Source organism: Lactuca serriola, chromosome 3, assembly GCF_051521515.1.
Source record: "Lactuca serriola cultivar US96UC23 chromosome 3, Lser_US96UC23_V15, whole genome shotgun sequence".
NCBI classification, from domain to species: domain Eukaryota; kingdom Viridiplantae; phylum Streptophyta; class Magnoliopsida; order Asterales; family Asteraceae; genus Lactuca; species Lactuca serriola.
In genome coordinates, this window is record NC_136410.1 from 49514985 (window position 1) to 49529977 (window position 14993).

Consider the following 14993-nt stretch of genomic DNA (forward strand, 5'->3'; position numbering starts at 1 on the left):
AGCTCGGGGGATCGAGCGCGAGTGATTTCCGGGATTTGCGAGTTATCGAGATACGCGAGGTGAGTCTTTTCACTATACTTTACCTTGAGTAGGTAATCAGAGTTATGTGACAGAGTATTTGTATGCTATATGTATGTTATGTGTTGTACTGCATTATTTCTATGTGATTTATGTTGTGCATGTTTATAGAGTTGGAACCGGAAGGTTCACAGAGATTAGAACCAGAGGGTTCACAGAGTAGGGTCTACGGACCCACAGAGTTATAGCCTCGAGTGGCTAATATGTGTTATGTGTGGTATATTGGGGAACTCACTAAGCTTTGTGCTTACAGTGTTGGTGTTATTTGTTTCAGGTACTAGTGATGACCGTGGGAAGGCGCTGGCTTGATCAGTACACACACACGGGATTTTTATGTTATGTGATCTTGGGATTCTTTATATCTCATGGATTGGAGTTTCAAACATTGATGTTTTTATGAAAATTAAATGAATATGTTTTTATATTATGCGAAAAATTATTTTGAAATTTACGGTGTTACACTAATGCTCTTTAGACAATCCACACACCAATTCACGACAGTCTTCATTCATACCTACTTCCAACATATGAACGACTGTGGCCCGTTCGAATAATTTGACTGTTCTCAACCAATTAAATTATTCAGGAAGTCAAAACATGCAAAGTGAAACACAAGAATAATACTAATCCCATATGGCCTCAAACCTTTGAGCATAAATAAAACACCTTTTATTTATCACCATATCAATTCCTCATTATTTGTTGTTTCGGGTGATCAACTTCTTACTTGAATTATTACTACACTTGTCCCATGCTCCCAGCATGCACACAATGTTTACCTATGGTTCTTACTTTGTGAAATAGATCAAATTGAACACATTTCCAATCATACTCATTTCACAACTCCTAATCCTTTTTCATAAGTGAAAGAATATCAAATTCTTGCCACTTATGGAATATGCTAGATTATAACATTTTATGCAACGATTCTTTTGTAATGTCACTGCACTAAAGTCACAATGACTATTGCCAATGAAATTACAAAGTCCTCTATCGGAGATTGTTACAAGACAATTCCTTAGATATGATGTCTCTCACTCAAAGTACATTCCTTTGAACATCCTTTAGCATAAAAGTTTCTAATCTAGACATAGATTTTCAATATTCAATTCCCAATATGGACACGTTTCCATATTTTCCATATGACAACTCATTCTTAATAGAATCTTATCTATTCATAATAATGTCGATATGGTCCATCCAATACTATACTTCTAACTACTCACAAGCGACCAATCCTCGGCGAACTTTGGATTGTCCTTTGATAGTTGTTTAATTATCTTAGTCAAAACCGATTCTTGTCCTTTTTCCTTCTAAATGCGCTAGACATTTGGAAAATTTTAGAATGGTCAAATATTATAGCATTTGCAATCGATCCTATACCCGAAGCGTATGGGACACGAAGCACAATGTCTTACATAAAGATTTGATACTTCATCAATCTTCTGCCATAATATTTTATGTGCTATGTTCTCAAAATTCGAACTATGAAGAGGAATGCCGTAATCATAATCGAAACTTGAGAACACACTATGTACCTTTGACTAAATTTATTAACATTCCACAACCTAAATCTTTAAATTTGAAATGAAGCATAATATTCTCTCCCTTAATTATAGCAAAACAACTTTTCAACTATTGCAACTTTGCAAAGTATAACTCTTGTTTTCTATAATTAATATTGCTAACTTGCAATACTTTCCATAATAATCATACTATCATAACATTTATGCTCCCACTATCATGATGATTATTATAAACACAACACTTATGCTTCCACTAGCTTTGACATGTATTCAGAAACCAGCTTAACTTCCAGAAAAACAATAGTTATTGAATTTCTTAAGTTCATGTTTCTAATACCTAACGCTTTGATAATCCTTTATCTAAGCTTATACACATTTCCCTTAGATAGCTCATATGTATGTCTAAAAAATTCAGACTAATTGCCAAACCTCACAATTCAAATCATGGAAAGGGATACTGTAACCATAATCGAATTCGAGAATACAATTTCACAATCACTATCTACTTAAAATCTATATTAGTGAAAGCATTTCCTCACAGTCATTTTCATGAAGGAGGGAATCTTATGACATTTAGATTTTAATGGTGTATGTGTTCCTATCCATGTGAATTTGTCAAAAACAAAGTTTGCGACAAATCCAAATTCATATGGACCGAACTTTCTTAATCTTGATTTCTTGCCTTATGGTAGCACAGCTGCCCACCATGTCTTCCAAGTAGTTAAGCGGCTCACCCTTTCCTATCAATGTACTTTCCATTGATCAAGGTGCCTGCCTTTTATGCATTCAATTGAGAACTCATAGAACTCACGTGCATAATTAACTTAATTGGAACGGCACAGAAACAATATAGTGTCGACACGATAGGTTTAAACCTCAACTCGTGTGCTAGTGATGATCGATAAGGTCTATTTTGATTTGTTCTTGAAACCTTTCAAGACCATTAAGACTCCCACTGACTCCTTGACATATAAGATTCTCTTATCAATAAGCATTTCTTGACAAACAAATATTCAAGAGTTAGTGTATTATTTATCAAAACACTTCATAAATTGGTCCCAGTTGGTTTTTGTCTTATCCAAGACATCACAACTTTCCACATTTGATGAATGTTATAAACCTTCCTAATACTTGTCACTCAATGTCACAATCTTAACTCTAAGACTTGTTTTGGAACGAAGTATGATTGACTTCTTGATTTAACCATTTCTTCAATTCTTGATTCCTCTTCTTAGACATATAATTGTACTAAGACTCACTTAGAGGATCAATTGAGATATGATTTTTAATCCTTAAGACCTATCATAAAGCATAAAAGGTACTCTCCCTTCTTCTTAGAATAGAGAAACTTTTACCTTTCTGCCTACTTGATTCTTTTTATTCGTTCTGCTATTGATTTAAACTTTTTCAATCAATTTAGAATTACATTTAATCTTATAAGTATAATCATATTTACTAAACCTTTAGTAAATCATGACGAATATCTTTGTTACTCTTATGGTGGATTTGATCAACACACAACTTTGTGTATTCGATCTCCTAGTCCTTCACTTGACACTTTGTCAATGAATTAGTCTAATTTCCAAATATGAAATTTCTAGTTTTAGACAAAAACTGAATGATCATCTATTATGTTAATCAGTTTTGTAGTTTTGTAGATAGAGAGTACGGAATCGTTAAACGACCTAAAAATCGCTAAACTAGCTATAAAAATGAGTAAACTTTGTAAACTGTAATGGTCCGTGAGTGGTCACCCATTCACCCATGTGTATAGGGTTGTTCAGTATTTTGATAAAACCAAATTGGACAATTGGACAATTTGGTTCGGATATTTGGATTTTTTTGATTAACTTTTAACAAAACCGAATTATTATTTTCGCTTACGAATTGATTTTGGTTTATAAAACAAGAATCGAATAGTCTAAAAAACCGAATAACATTTTATTATTCATATGTTTTTAATATATGTCTACAATTGTTTATTAATTTAGTAATTTATTTTTTCAAATAGATTTAAAAAGTTCCACCTAATAAAAAAACTGTAATATGCATTTTTTTTTAAAAATTATCTATAAAATATTAAATTATAATATATTTTTAGTAGTTGTTTATAAGTTTTAAACCACAACTAAATAATTTTTGTTTCTTCTATAAAGTTGGCTAATATTTTAATTATATATGGTTTTAGAATATTTCGATTTTTGAAAACCGGATTATAAAAACCAATCCAACCGAATTGTAATTTGGTTGAATCGGATCGGATTCGTTTAGTTTGGCCTATTTGAATTCATATTTTGAAAACTGAAATCAAATTGGATTAATTTGATTGGAATGGATCGAACCGATCCATCCAAAACGAATATCATGCATAAGGCATTTTCCCTCTTATTTTTGCACCATATTTGTTTTTTTTTTTTTTTTTTTTTTTTTTTTGTAAAATCCTCTCAATCTAACAATTTATTGTAGCAATATTTTCTTTGAATATGGTATCTCCCGATTCCTAATACATAAAACTTAAAAATAAACATTTTTTTTGGAAAAAAAACCCTAAGATTTTTTACCTCAAAAAATCGTAGGGAACTTTGAAGGTCATACCTACAAAAGTCTCTACGAGTATTATTTATTTGCATTTCCCCATGTCAAAATTACAACATAAAACTGTTCTTCCTTTGAAAATGATCTTTCAAGATTCCTAATATAAAATTTCAAAATTATGTTTTTGTTAGTTTGCAGGTCAAACTTGCCATTTTTTTATGTAGTTTTGATGATTTCGCAAGTATATTGGCAATTTTGTAGTTGAGACCTACCAAATTGGTGGCTATTTTTGGAATATGCTTGATTTTTACTAAATTCGTGGAAAATCTTTATGGGATGTTGTTTTTTAGTTTTTTTCTCATTCAAATATCACTTGCAAGTTGCAACACAAATTAGAAAATAATCCACATACCATAGTTATGTCGTTATGGCTAACTCAAGCTTTGATTTAAATAAAATGTTTTCCTTTAACGAAATCTATCACACATTACTCAATAGTCAATACTCAATATATAGCAATAGTTATCAAGATTCAAGGATCAAGACTTGGAACACAATCAAATATAATGAGGGCATTCCCCTCGACCGACATTTCAGGTATTATCTCTAAAACTCGTCTTCATCCTCATTATACTCTTCTTCACCTCTCTCTGTAGCAACGACTATTTTGTACTCGTGTGTTTGCCAGCAAAAGTCCAACATAATCCTGCTAATGCCTTCTCGATCATCTATAAGCACTTTCGAGAGCGAGCTTTTGCAATTCTTCTGGATTTACTGGCTGTAAAGATCGGATCCTTCTCTAGTATTGTTTCTTGCCTTTGGAATTTTTAGGTAAATGGTTTACAGTGGTGTAAAAGCTTTAGTGTGCTTTATTTATTTATTTTTTCTGTATTAACCGGCTGTAAAGATCGACTTTTTTACCCTAATAAATACAACCTTATGTGCTCTCCTTCGTTTTTAGGCATTATGCAAGGATGATATTCTTATTTAGGATAATTATTTTTAATATTATGTGTCTGTTTTGATATAAGAAACTGAATCATATATAATAAAGCTACGTAGATCCTAATTTGATACATTTTCCTAATAAACAACAATTACTAACCTAAACTCTCATGGGCTGTTTTTGGTAGGAATCCTATGGAATTAGGAGGAATTGGAATTCCATCACTTTCTCATGTTTGATTCAACTTTTGAGAATGAATTGAAATTCTTAATGAGATGAGCTTTCCATCATGAAGAGGAAGGAATTAAATTTCAACTCATGAAGGAAAGTATAAGATTACCATTTTACTCCTTTTTATTTTAAAACAACATATGAAAGCCCTATTTCTAATTGCTTGATCAATTTCGGTTTATACAAACCAAACGTCACCTTGATGGAAAAATATGTAATCTATGTCACTTTTGATTTCAGTATTTAACAAGGAGTATTTTAAGGGGAATCAGTGAACAAAGGTGGAAATAGAGTAATGTCTTCCCTGATTCGTCCCACGCATTTCCCTACGCGTCTTCTACAGGACGATGTTAAGCTTCTAAACTACTGCGGGACTAAGAAACTTGAGATGGGCAAAGTAATCCACGCTCGTTCGATTGTGTCTAATGATCAGTCCGGCACTAATGGTGTGTTCTATATTTTGTCAAAATTTAAAGCACTGATGTCTGCACGCCGTGATTTTGATCAAATGAATAAACAAAACGTAGTTTCGTGGAGTGACGACCTAATTTCGGAGAAGTTCCCAAAGGGGCTTGCTTTTCGTTTTCTTAGAACATATAAATCAAAATGGGTTTCAAAGCGTGATCGGGATTTCCGCCTTAACCACTATAAATCTGCACTCGTGCTTACGTCTTGTATAATAGTTGAGGACGTTTTTTTAGGCAGACAGTTGCATGCGTATTTATTGAAATCTGGATTAGAGTGTCATCCGTACGTGAAAACTCCACTTGTACACTTGTATCGCATGTTGTCGGATGTGGTAGGGGCTGTGGAGGTTTTAGTTTCTATCCCTCAAACGGATACCTCCACATATAATATGTTCGTGGTTGAAAAAGGTTTCTTGGATGAGGCATTGAATATCATAAGGAAAATGATGGCTGATGATATGGTGTGGAACAAAACTACTTATATAGGTATGTTTGGTCTTTGTGCTCGCCTTAAATATTCCGAATTGGGGAATCAAGTTCACAACAAGCTGCTAAAGAGTGATGTCGAGCTTGATGTGTCTGTATGTAATGCAATGGTCAAGATGTATCGGAACTGTGGAAATGTTGGAGATGCTCTGAATGTTTTACGTGCGTATAAAGCTCGAGACGTGGTTTCATGGACAACAATGATGCATGGTTCCTCAGATTATGAGGCTTCAATAAAATTATTTTCGAAAATGCAACATGACAATGTTGTTCCAGACGAATCTACCTTTTGTGTAATACTCGATGCTAGTGCTCAGTTATTCTCTATGAGTTTGGGAAATTTATTCCATTCATTTGCAGAGAAGACTGGATTCAAGGGTGATAAGAAAGTCCAGGATGCCTTGATCAGCATGTACCTAAGGACTGGCGACATTAAAGCTGCGGAAAAAGTGTTTTTTAGTATGACGACTGATGATATCAGAACCTGGGATATGATGATATGTGGATACTGCCTTCATGGTTTTGGAAACGAGTCGTTGGCTTTGTTTCAAGAAATGTTGGAATCAGGGGAGTTAGATCCTACTTATGCGACTTTTGTTGCTGTTCTCAGTGCCTGTGGACAGTTGGGGCTTGTGGAAGAAGGGTTCTACTATTTTTATGAGTTAATGAAACAGAAGGGCATCGAACCTGATTCAGTGCACTATACGTGTATCATGAAAATTCTAATCAAGGCTGGACAACTAGATGAAGCTTTTAATTTCATGGCATCGACACCATTAATCAAATTTGATTCCTATGCTTGGAAGATCATGCTCAATGCTCATGTTGATAAAAACAATATGGTTACCCGACTTGCAGATTTGGTCCCTGATGAATGGTTGGCTGATGAGAAAGAAGCTTTACAAAGTTTTGGAGCTGCAAACCTCACTGAATTGACGAAAATAGTTAGGGATAGAAATAAAGAACCTGAGCTGAGCTGGGTTGAGGTTAAGAGGCAAACACATAAGTTTGTTTCGGTTGTCAGTGGTGACCCAGAATTTACTAAGCATCATAAAATGATGAAGTCTTTGTTTGCTAGTATTAAAGCAGATGCTGGTAATGTACTGGAAGACTCATGTGAATGTGATGGTTATCACAGCGAGAAGCTTGCAGTAGGTTATGCCCTATTGAATGCACATGACATGGCACCAATCTTTATTATAAAGGCCTCCGGGAAGATGTGTGATGATTGCCACTCTTTTATGAAATTAATCTCAAAAGTCAGAAAAAGTTTGATCACAGTGAGAGACGACGGGTATTTCCATCACTTCCAAGATGGAAGTTGCTCCTGTGCTTGGAAGATCATATATACAGCCATTCTTCTTATGAATCTCACTTTTATTCTTCTTATGAATCCTCACAATATCTTCTTATGCATATATATACAAACCATAGGTCGTGTAATTTACTCTATAGATTATCATCATGAGAAACAAAATTTTAAAGTCTTGACCATCTTATTCTTAAAAAAATAACTATCGTTTCAAATCAAGGTATTAGACATTGATGGTTCCTTTGTCAATTTCATATTATTGTGTAAGATACAAGTTTAAATCCAAACCCAAGAAAAACAATGTCCATCCAAATTGAGCTAGGCCCATTTATAGAAACAAAAGGAAAGGAACCCACTACCGTTAGAAATTGTATATTACACCCAGATTAAAAAAAACAAATATACCAATACATGGATTTTATTGAAAATGAATAACAAATAAAGAAGGAAAAGAATACCAATACATGATTATATCTAAACTTTTTCGTTATCTTTTTTTTTCGCAAAGGAATTTATTACATCTTGGACATGGTCTGTTTCTATCTTTCTAATAAAAAAAAGACAAAACAGCAAAAATGATCCCTGTGGTATGCAATTTTTTAGGGTTTTAATCCAAACCACGGCTTTTTTGGATTAATGGTGTTTTTGAGGTATTTTGGTTGTGGTTTTGGTCCCTTGCTAAACTGACTAATATGCCCTCCTAATATTTTTTTAATCTTTTTTCTATTTAATTTAATTTTTTATTAAATTAAAATATAGGATCTCTCTCTCTCTCTCTCTCTCTCTCTCTCTCTCTCTCTCTCATCGACAAGCCAAGAGGCTGCCAAACCTCCTCATGCCAAACCTCCTCACCCCACTTGATCCACCATCACCCCCAATACTCACCTCTTCGTTGCTACCTGTGTTCGAGCTCACACAGCCGCCGACGAAGCTAGAACAACTAAGAGAAGACACGCCGGAAAACCAGCTGTCCTCCCCCGCTATCTTCGTTTCAGCGCTGAGCACACATGATAGTGAGAACAAGGTAGGAGGGCCTACATTTGGATCTAAAGTCGTTGTCGAAAACCCGGAACCGAAGGCTCCATGTCTGGTAGGTAATTAAGTTTGGGTTTAAAGTCCGTTGACGTCTCTATTGACCCATTTCGTTTAGCACGTCACCAATCTAGAAATGATTTCTGGTGGGTGATTCGATTTGGGCTTGAGCACCCTTTGATTCGATCTCAACATGTTTTTTCCGATGAGGGATCTGAGCACACTATGTAGTAGTAGATCGTTTTTTTGACGAGGGAGATGCATGTAGAGATAGTTCTGAAAGCTTTAAAGATCAAGAGGTATAGAAGAGTTTTCTGAGGAAGAAGATGAAGAGGAATTTGGTTCTAACAAAATTCAAGGGCAAATCTCCGACAAAATTCTTGTAATTTTACTAACCCTCTTAATCTGGAGTCGGAGAAATACCGGAGAAAAGACGGGAAGAAGCGTTGCTCTTAAAGATCTGGTGGAGTTTTTTCTTGTTTGTACTTGAGCTTTAAAGATTTTGGTTTTTTATTGCAGATGTTTGTGTTCATGTGTTAGGTTTGTTCTGGTGCACACCATGTGTTCACTGAAATGCTTGACCAAGGAATCAAACCCAATGTAGTTCATACACACAATTGATTCTTGCAGTAAACTTTTGAGTTTTTGGGAGGGATGATTGGAGAAGATGAAGAAGGTGATTGTTTATTATGTGTGTGTGTGTGAGAGAGAGAGAGAGAGAAAGAGAGGGAGACTTTTATTTTTTTTAATTAGTTAAATAAATAAATAAGTATTTAGATTTTAAAAAAATGAAAGAAATGAAAAATAAATAACTCAAGGGTATTACAGTCATTTCACTATTCAGAGGGACCAAAAACACAATGAAACTAGCTCAAAAGGACCACGAAACCAAAAAAGTCAAGTTTTGAACTAAAACTCCAAAAAAATGCATACCACAAGGACTATTTTTACAATTTTGTCATAAAAAAAGTTTTTGAGATTTCTTTCAATAGTCACACAATTACCAAGAATAAATATGACAATCTTCCCATTTTATCTATCTATTTTTATGGTGGAAAGGAATATTGTTGAAAATTGTTTAAGCCTTATTAACAGTAGAGTATAATCAAAATTAGTGATCAAATTTTAAGTGATAAATAGTTTGGTTTTATATATTAAAAAAATGTATTAGCAATCATACAATTATGAAAATATATCTATAAGACGTAGTCGAATATAATTGTAAGAACTTTAAATATTTTTTTTAATTATACGACTTAATCCGATTCAAACCCGTAACTAATAATTTTTTATTTATTTTTTTAATAATCAATTTAACTTAAATGGTGAATCATATGGTTTTACGTTCTATACTCACCACTGGTGGCTGACAACTTGCCACATGGTCATGAACCTCTGTCGTGAGCCCCATGACCGATGGCCTAATGGTATGGTTTAAGTGTGGTGATGAAATGATGTTGATGCAATACATTTTTGATGTGATGGTGTTGTGGATATACCCAATGCCTAAGGGAGGAGGGATTCATTCCCTCCCAACCCAGTGACCCACTGAACTCAATGTCACATCAGCTTTTCTCTTTTATTTTTCTTTATTTTTTATAAGCCGCAACATACGGAAACCTATATTTTTCAACCCACTCAGTTAAAAAAATATATACAAAACAATCAAGGCATTGACTGTTAGTTGTCTTGAAATTAAAAGTTATTTTCTTGTAGTGACGACCGGTTAATCGTCTTTAACCTTAAAGTTAGGGAAGACGAGACATTGAAACCCTATATCAACATATATACATATTTTTTTTCTCATAATTGAGAGAATTAAAGTGGTTCTGCAACGAAAGCGTGGAAATTAAATAGTCAAATAAACTATGACTAAAGGACTATTTGCATTCGAAATATACATGGAATTTGGTGATTTTCTTTCAACTTCAGTTGCATAAGCAATCGTGACTAGTTGCATGATGGAGGTATCTTAATATTTTCTTATAATTTATCAACCCCATAAACCAGAAGTTGAAATCATCAATCGTTACTAACTCCAAGCAATTGTTCCATGTTCTCTTCATGTTCACGCTCTCTTCAACTCCTTTAATTTTTCCTAGTGGGATAGAAACCTACACAGAACAATTTCAAGGTCATGAAATAATTCAAAATCTGAGAATTGCATGCATGAGAGAAAAGTACTTCCGATCGAATCCCCTCCTACATACCTTATATTGGAACTTTACCAGCTCGCCTGTCCTAGAATACGTTATGATGGGCCTATCACTGCAAAAAGCAACCCTTTCTGTAGACACAAACAGCACACCTGCAATGGCACCTGCTGTAGTGTACAAACAGCATTGAGAAGCCTGCAACAGTTTCTCTTCTTCTTTGATGCTGAAGCGCTTCCTAAATAGTTTGCGTTGGCTCCCAAATCGGAAGATTTTGGCACCATGGTTCAACTTGTCTTTCATGATTTCAATTAGTTTGGGTCCTAAACTCACTGCATACAAGAAAATAATGATATTTAATGATTCATAGATAGAGAGAACTTGAGTTGTTTATTATTATATACAAGTTTAGAGAAATAAACTTTACCATAATCTTTAATCCAGACTGCAAAACTGTCTTTTCTCTCTATGCCATTGATCTTGGAAGAAGTAGTAGAAAGAGGGCAATGGGGTTGGTAAGGTTCAGTTGATAGTAGTCCCTTTGTTGATGATCTAATTGGAATTCCCATAACATGTTGTAAGAATCTTGGATCCATATTTTGATGGATTGCTTTGGTTGCGTTTCTGGTCTGGAACAACTTATTCAGAAATAGTTATATCTGAATTAGCTAATTAATGCCAAGTTGTTTGGTAATGTGTTTTGAATAATGCATGGTGATATATATAGGCATATAAAGATGTCAAGAAGTAACATATATATTTTTAGTTGGGTGAGCGTCATCTATGTCTCATCGTTACTGCAGGTGATTAGAAGTGAGCAAATTAAAAGAATAGAATAAAGTAAGATTGGGTGAATTCTATGATTGAATTGACTTGTGTGCTCAACTGAGAATAGAAAAGTTGGTGGTTTCGCTTTTGTTGGTTTTGGGGGAGGGGAGGCTGATTTTGCTTCAATTCATGATGTCGACACTTTCCAAGTCATCTCTATATATTAATTAGTTGGTTGTAAATTCATGTTGATGGGTGCATACATAAAGCAGATTGTAGTCTTCCTGCCGACAAGTCACATGGAAATTATATAGCTAACCAGGCTAAGGAACCTGAAATGGAAATGCTAATTAAGAGTAGTACTACTCATGTCTTTATCTTTGATATATCAAAATGATCTGTAAAGTGGTGGCAGAGAAGCTTTGTTATCTTTTAATTTCCATTGTGGTTGTATTCATCAGATCTTGGAACACGTTTTCCACTGTTTGCAAATCACAAATAGCCCAACCCATGTCACTATCAAAAGATATGAGATATGATGCAATATATATACTGTCAGTGTCGATAAAGTATCACGTTTATATATTATACAATTCCTTTTGACCTAGATATTTATTTTCTGTTTAAAATATTAACATTAACTCAAATTGATATTTACCTTTCCATCATTTTTGGGATTGAACAAAAGAGTCAGTCTTTTAGTTTGTATAGTTGGACTATTGGATTGAAACCACCATTACTACCAGCTTGACACACAAAAGAAATATAATCCGTTATGAGTTGCTGAACACACCAGCCATGCAAGCCCCTAAGGTAATCGATCTTTACAACTCAAGGATAGTCTTCTCGCGTGGGATCACTTAAGTGCATCTACCAACCAAATAACAACTTAAGGCCTTAATTACTTGAAGCCACTCGATCCCTCAATAGGTTCTTTTTTATTAGGGCCACCACCTTTACTATTTTATAGTGTTTATTTTGCATAAGAATATATATTTTCGTTTACCGTCCCTACATATTACATATAGATTAATTTATTTTTTGAAATATATAATTACAATTTATATTATATATTTAACAAACTATTCCATTAAATAGACCTTATAAATACCTTAAAATACGTATTAATATTGAATATATTATAAAGTTACCAAATTATAAGACATTAAAAATGATTTACAATACGAATTAAGTGCAAAATTATAAAATAAGTTAAACACTAAATCATAACATTTATAAGGGCAGTTTTTTTGCTTAGCGTTTAGTCGTAAATGTTAGAAAATCGTTAGTCTGAAATGTCCAAAATGTATAGTCTGAAATGTATGAAACTAATGCATAGTCTCAAATGGGTGATTTTTATGGGTTAAATATATTTGTAAGGGCAAATGTTGTTGGTTCGGTTATGTATGAAATGTATAGTTTGAAATATTTTTCATCGGTATAGTCACTACAAGAAAGAAAGAAAAAAAAAAAAAAAAAAAAAAAAAGGTATCAAAGACTGATATAATCAGTCTCTGATAGTCAATAATCAGTCTCTGATGAGAATCAATGTCTGATTTTGCTAGTCCACATCTAGTTCTAGTCTTAGATAGTCAATTTTTTAAGTATCTAGGACTGAAAATCAGTCCCTAATTCATCAAAGTATCAAAGACAGACAATCAGTCTTAGATAATATCTCATTCAGTCTTTAATTTATTTTCATCAAATCCTCGATTTGATGTTATATCAGTATCTAATACTATTTTTAGGGACTGAATATCAGACTTTTATAATATATTAATCAGTCTCTAGTATTTTCATTGAAATCTCTATTTTGTGTCGTATCAGTCCCTTATAATATCTTTCAAGGACTAAATATTAATCTTTGATAATATCATGTTCAGTCTATAATATCTTACTTTCAAGGCTCCAATTATTACTTATTAGTCCTTGATATATCATTTGGGACTGCATACCAGTCTTCTAAACTATATAATGTAGTCTTTGATATTGTTTTTCAGTGATTGAATATCATTCTCAAGTACAATGTTATCTAATCCCTAACCTGGTATTTCAAGGACTGAAAATCAGTCTTAGATATAATGTCATTCAAACTCTAACTAGATTTTTTAGGGACTGGATATCAGTCTCAGATACAATGTCCGTCGGTCCATAACCTGATTTTTCAGTGACTGAATTCAGTCCCTAACATGGTTTTCAGTGACTGTATATCAATCTAAGATTCAATGTCATTCAGTCCCTAACATGATTTTTCAATGACTGGATATTAGTTTTTGATACAATGTCATTCAATCTCTAACATGTTTTTTTTAATGATTGAATATTAGTCTCAAATGAAATATCATTCGGTCTCTAACATTATTTTTTACTGACTGGATACCATTCTCAGATGTAATGTAAGTTTAGTATTAATAACTAGTTGTAAATGAGTTTAAGACTAAATGTAGCGAAAATGGAAAATGTATCATAATCTAGACATCATATACAAACTTAAAACAATAATATATATATATATATATATATATATATATATATATATATATATATATATATATATATAAGCAACGTGTCAATAATTAAACTATATGTGAAAAAAGTTCTAAATTTTCACCAAAGGTCATGACTATTACTCTTGATCTGATATATCTGTCGTCATCATATACATGAAGTTCTTCTTTATTAGGTGAGCACAATATGTTTTGAGAATCCGGGAACATTGGGTTCATAAACTGAAGCATCTTTTCACATTTCTCCTTACTTTTTCTTTTTTTTCTCGAAGCTCCTCCTCGAGTGTAGTAACTTTACTTTTGAAAGTTACTTCATCTTTTGAGGCTAATTGAGACGTTTCCACTGCTTATAAGATATGTAGATCTTTTTTTCCACATAATAAGTCCACTTGAAGCCTCCCATCCAGATAGTAATGTTTTATGTTTCGCACAAACGATGTTAATGACTTGTTCCTCTATGTTATATTCTATTTATGGAGTAATGCTTATTCCCGCCGAAACTAATTTGGTACATTCATCCTCTTTCATTTTGAGAATACTTTCCTAAAACAACATAAAAACATATTGTAATAACTTATATGTAACATCGATATCAATATATTACAATTGAAAACTAATATTAGTTAAGAAATCATTCTTACATATTGAATATGTGTCTCGTCATTTATCCATTCCTTTGTAGGATGAAAATACAAATTATGATATAATTCGATTGGGGTGTGTTGCAATTGAGTCTTTTTAAGTCTTTATTTTTCTGCAATAATAAAGGTTACCATAAGAACAAGTATAATTGGTGTTTGATGGTTTATATGTCTCCCAATAATCACACAAATAAACCATTTTGACTTTGAAGTGATACATATAAATAAGATTTAATTGCATAAAAGGTGTGTATATGTAAAGAGTGAATAAGTTACCTGTGCTTTATATCCATCAGTGAAGGAAGAGTTGG

At 33.2% G+C, this 14993-nt stretch overlaps 2 protein-coding genes across 2 annotated transcripts; one reads left to right on the plus strand and one right to left on the minus strand.

Annotated features, from left to right (window-relative positions):
• The first annotated feature begins 4599 nt into the window (after window positions 1-4599).
• LOC145095228 (pentatricopeptide repeat-containing protein At5g39680-like) lies at window positions 4600-7783 on the plus strand. The gene is made up of 3 exons (XM_079033145.1): window positions 4600-4736; window positions 4828-4970; window positions 5557-7783. The coding sequence occupies exon 3, from the start codon at window positions 5612-5614 to the stop codon at window positions 7781-7783; it is 2172 nt and encodes a 723-aa protein (XP_078889271.1). The 5' UTR covers window positions 4600-4736; window positions 4828-4970; window positions 5557-5611.
• Window positions 7784-10297: 2514 nt separating this feature from the next.
• LOC145094407 (GEM-like protein 7) lies at window positions 10298-11572 on the minus strand. The gene is made up of 3 exons (XM_079032620.1): window positions 11194-11572; window positions 10824-11098; window positions 10298-10727 (listed from the first exon to the last, which is right to left on the minus strand). The coding sequence occupies exons 1-3, from the start codon at window positions 11360-11362 to the stop codon at window positions 10542-10544; spliced, it is 630 nt and encodes a 209-aa protein (XP_078888746.1). The 5' UTR covers window positions 11363-11572; the 3' UTR covers window positions 10298-10541.
• Window positions 11573-14993: the final 3421 nt, after the last annotated feature.

Bases quoted from the DNA above. Each gene is read 5' to 3' on its own strand.
- LOC145095228 (XM_079033145.1), top strand. From the start codon at position 5,612: ATGTCTTCCCTGATTCGTCCCACGCATTTCCCTACGCGTCTTCTACAG.
- LOC145094407 (XM_079032620.1), bottom strand. From the start codon at position 11,362: ATGGATCCAAGATTCTTACAACATGTTATGGGAATTCCAATTAGATCA. The intron at 11,099-11,193 runs GTAAAGTTTATT...TCTTGTATGCAG, and splicing joins AGTCTGGATTAAAGATTATG to TGAGTTTAGGACCCAAACTA. The intron at 10,728-10,823 runs GTATGTAGGAGG...TGTTCTGTGTAG, and splicing joins TGGTAAAGTTCCAATATAAG to GTTTCTATCCCACTAGGAAA.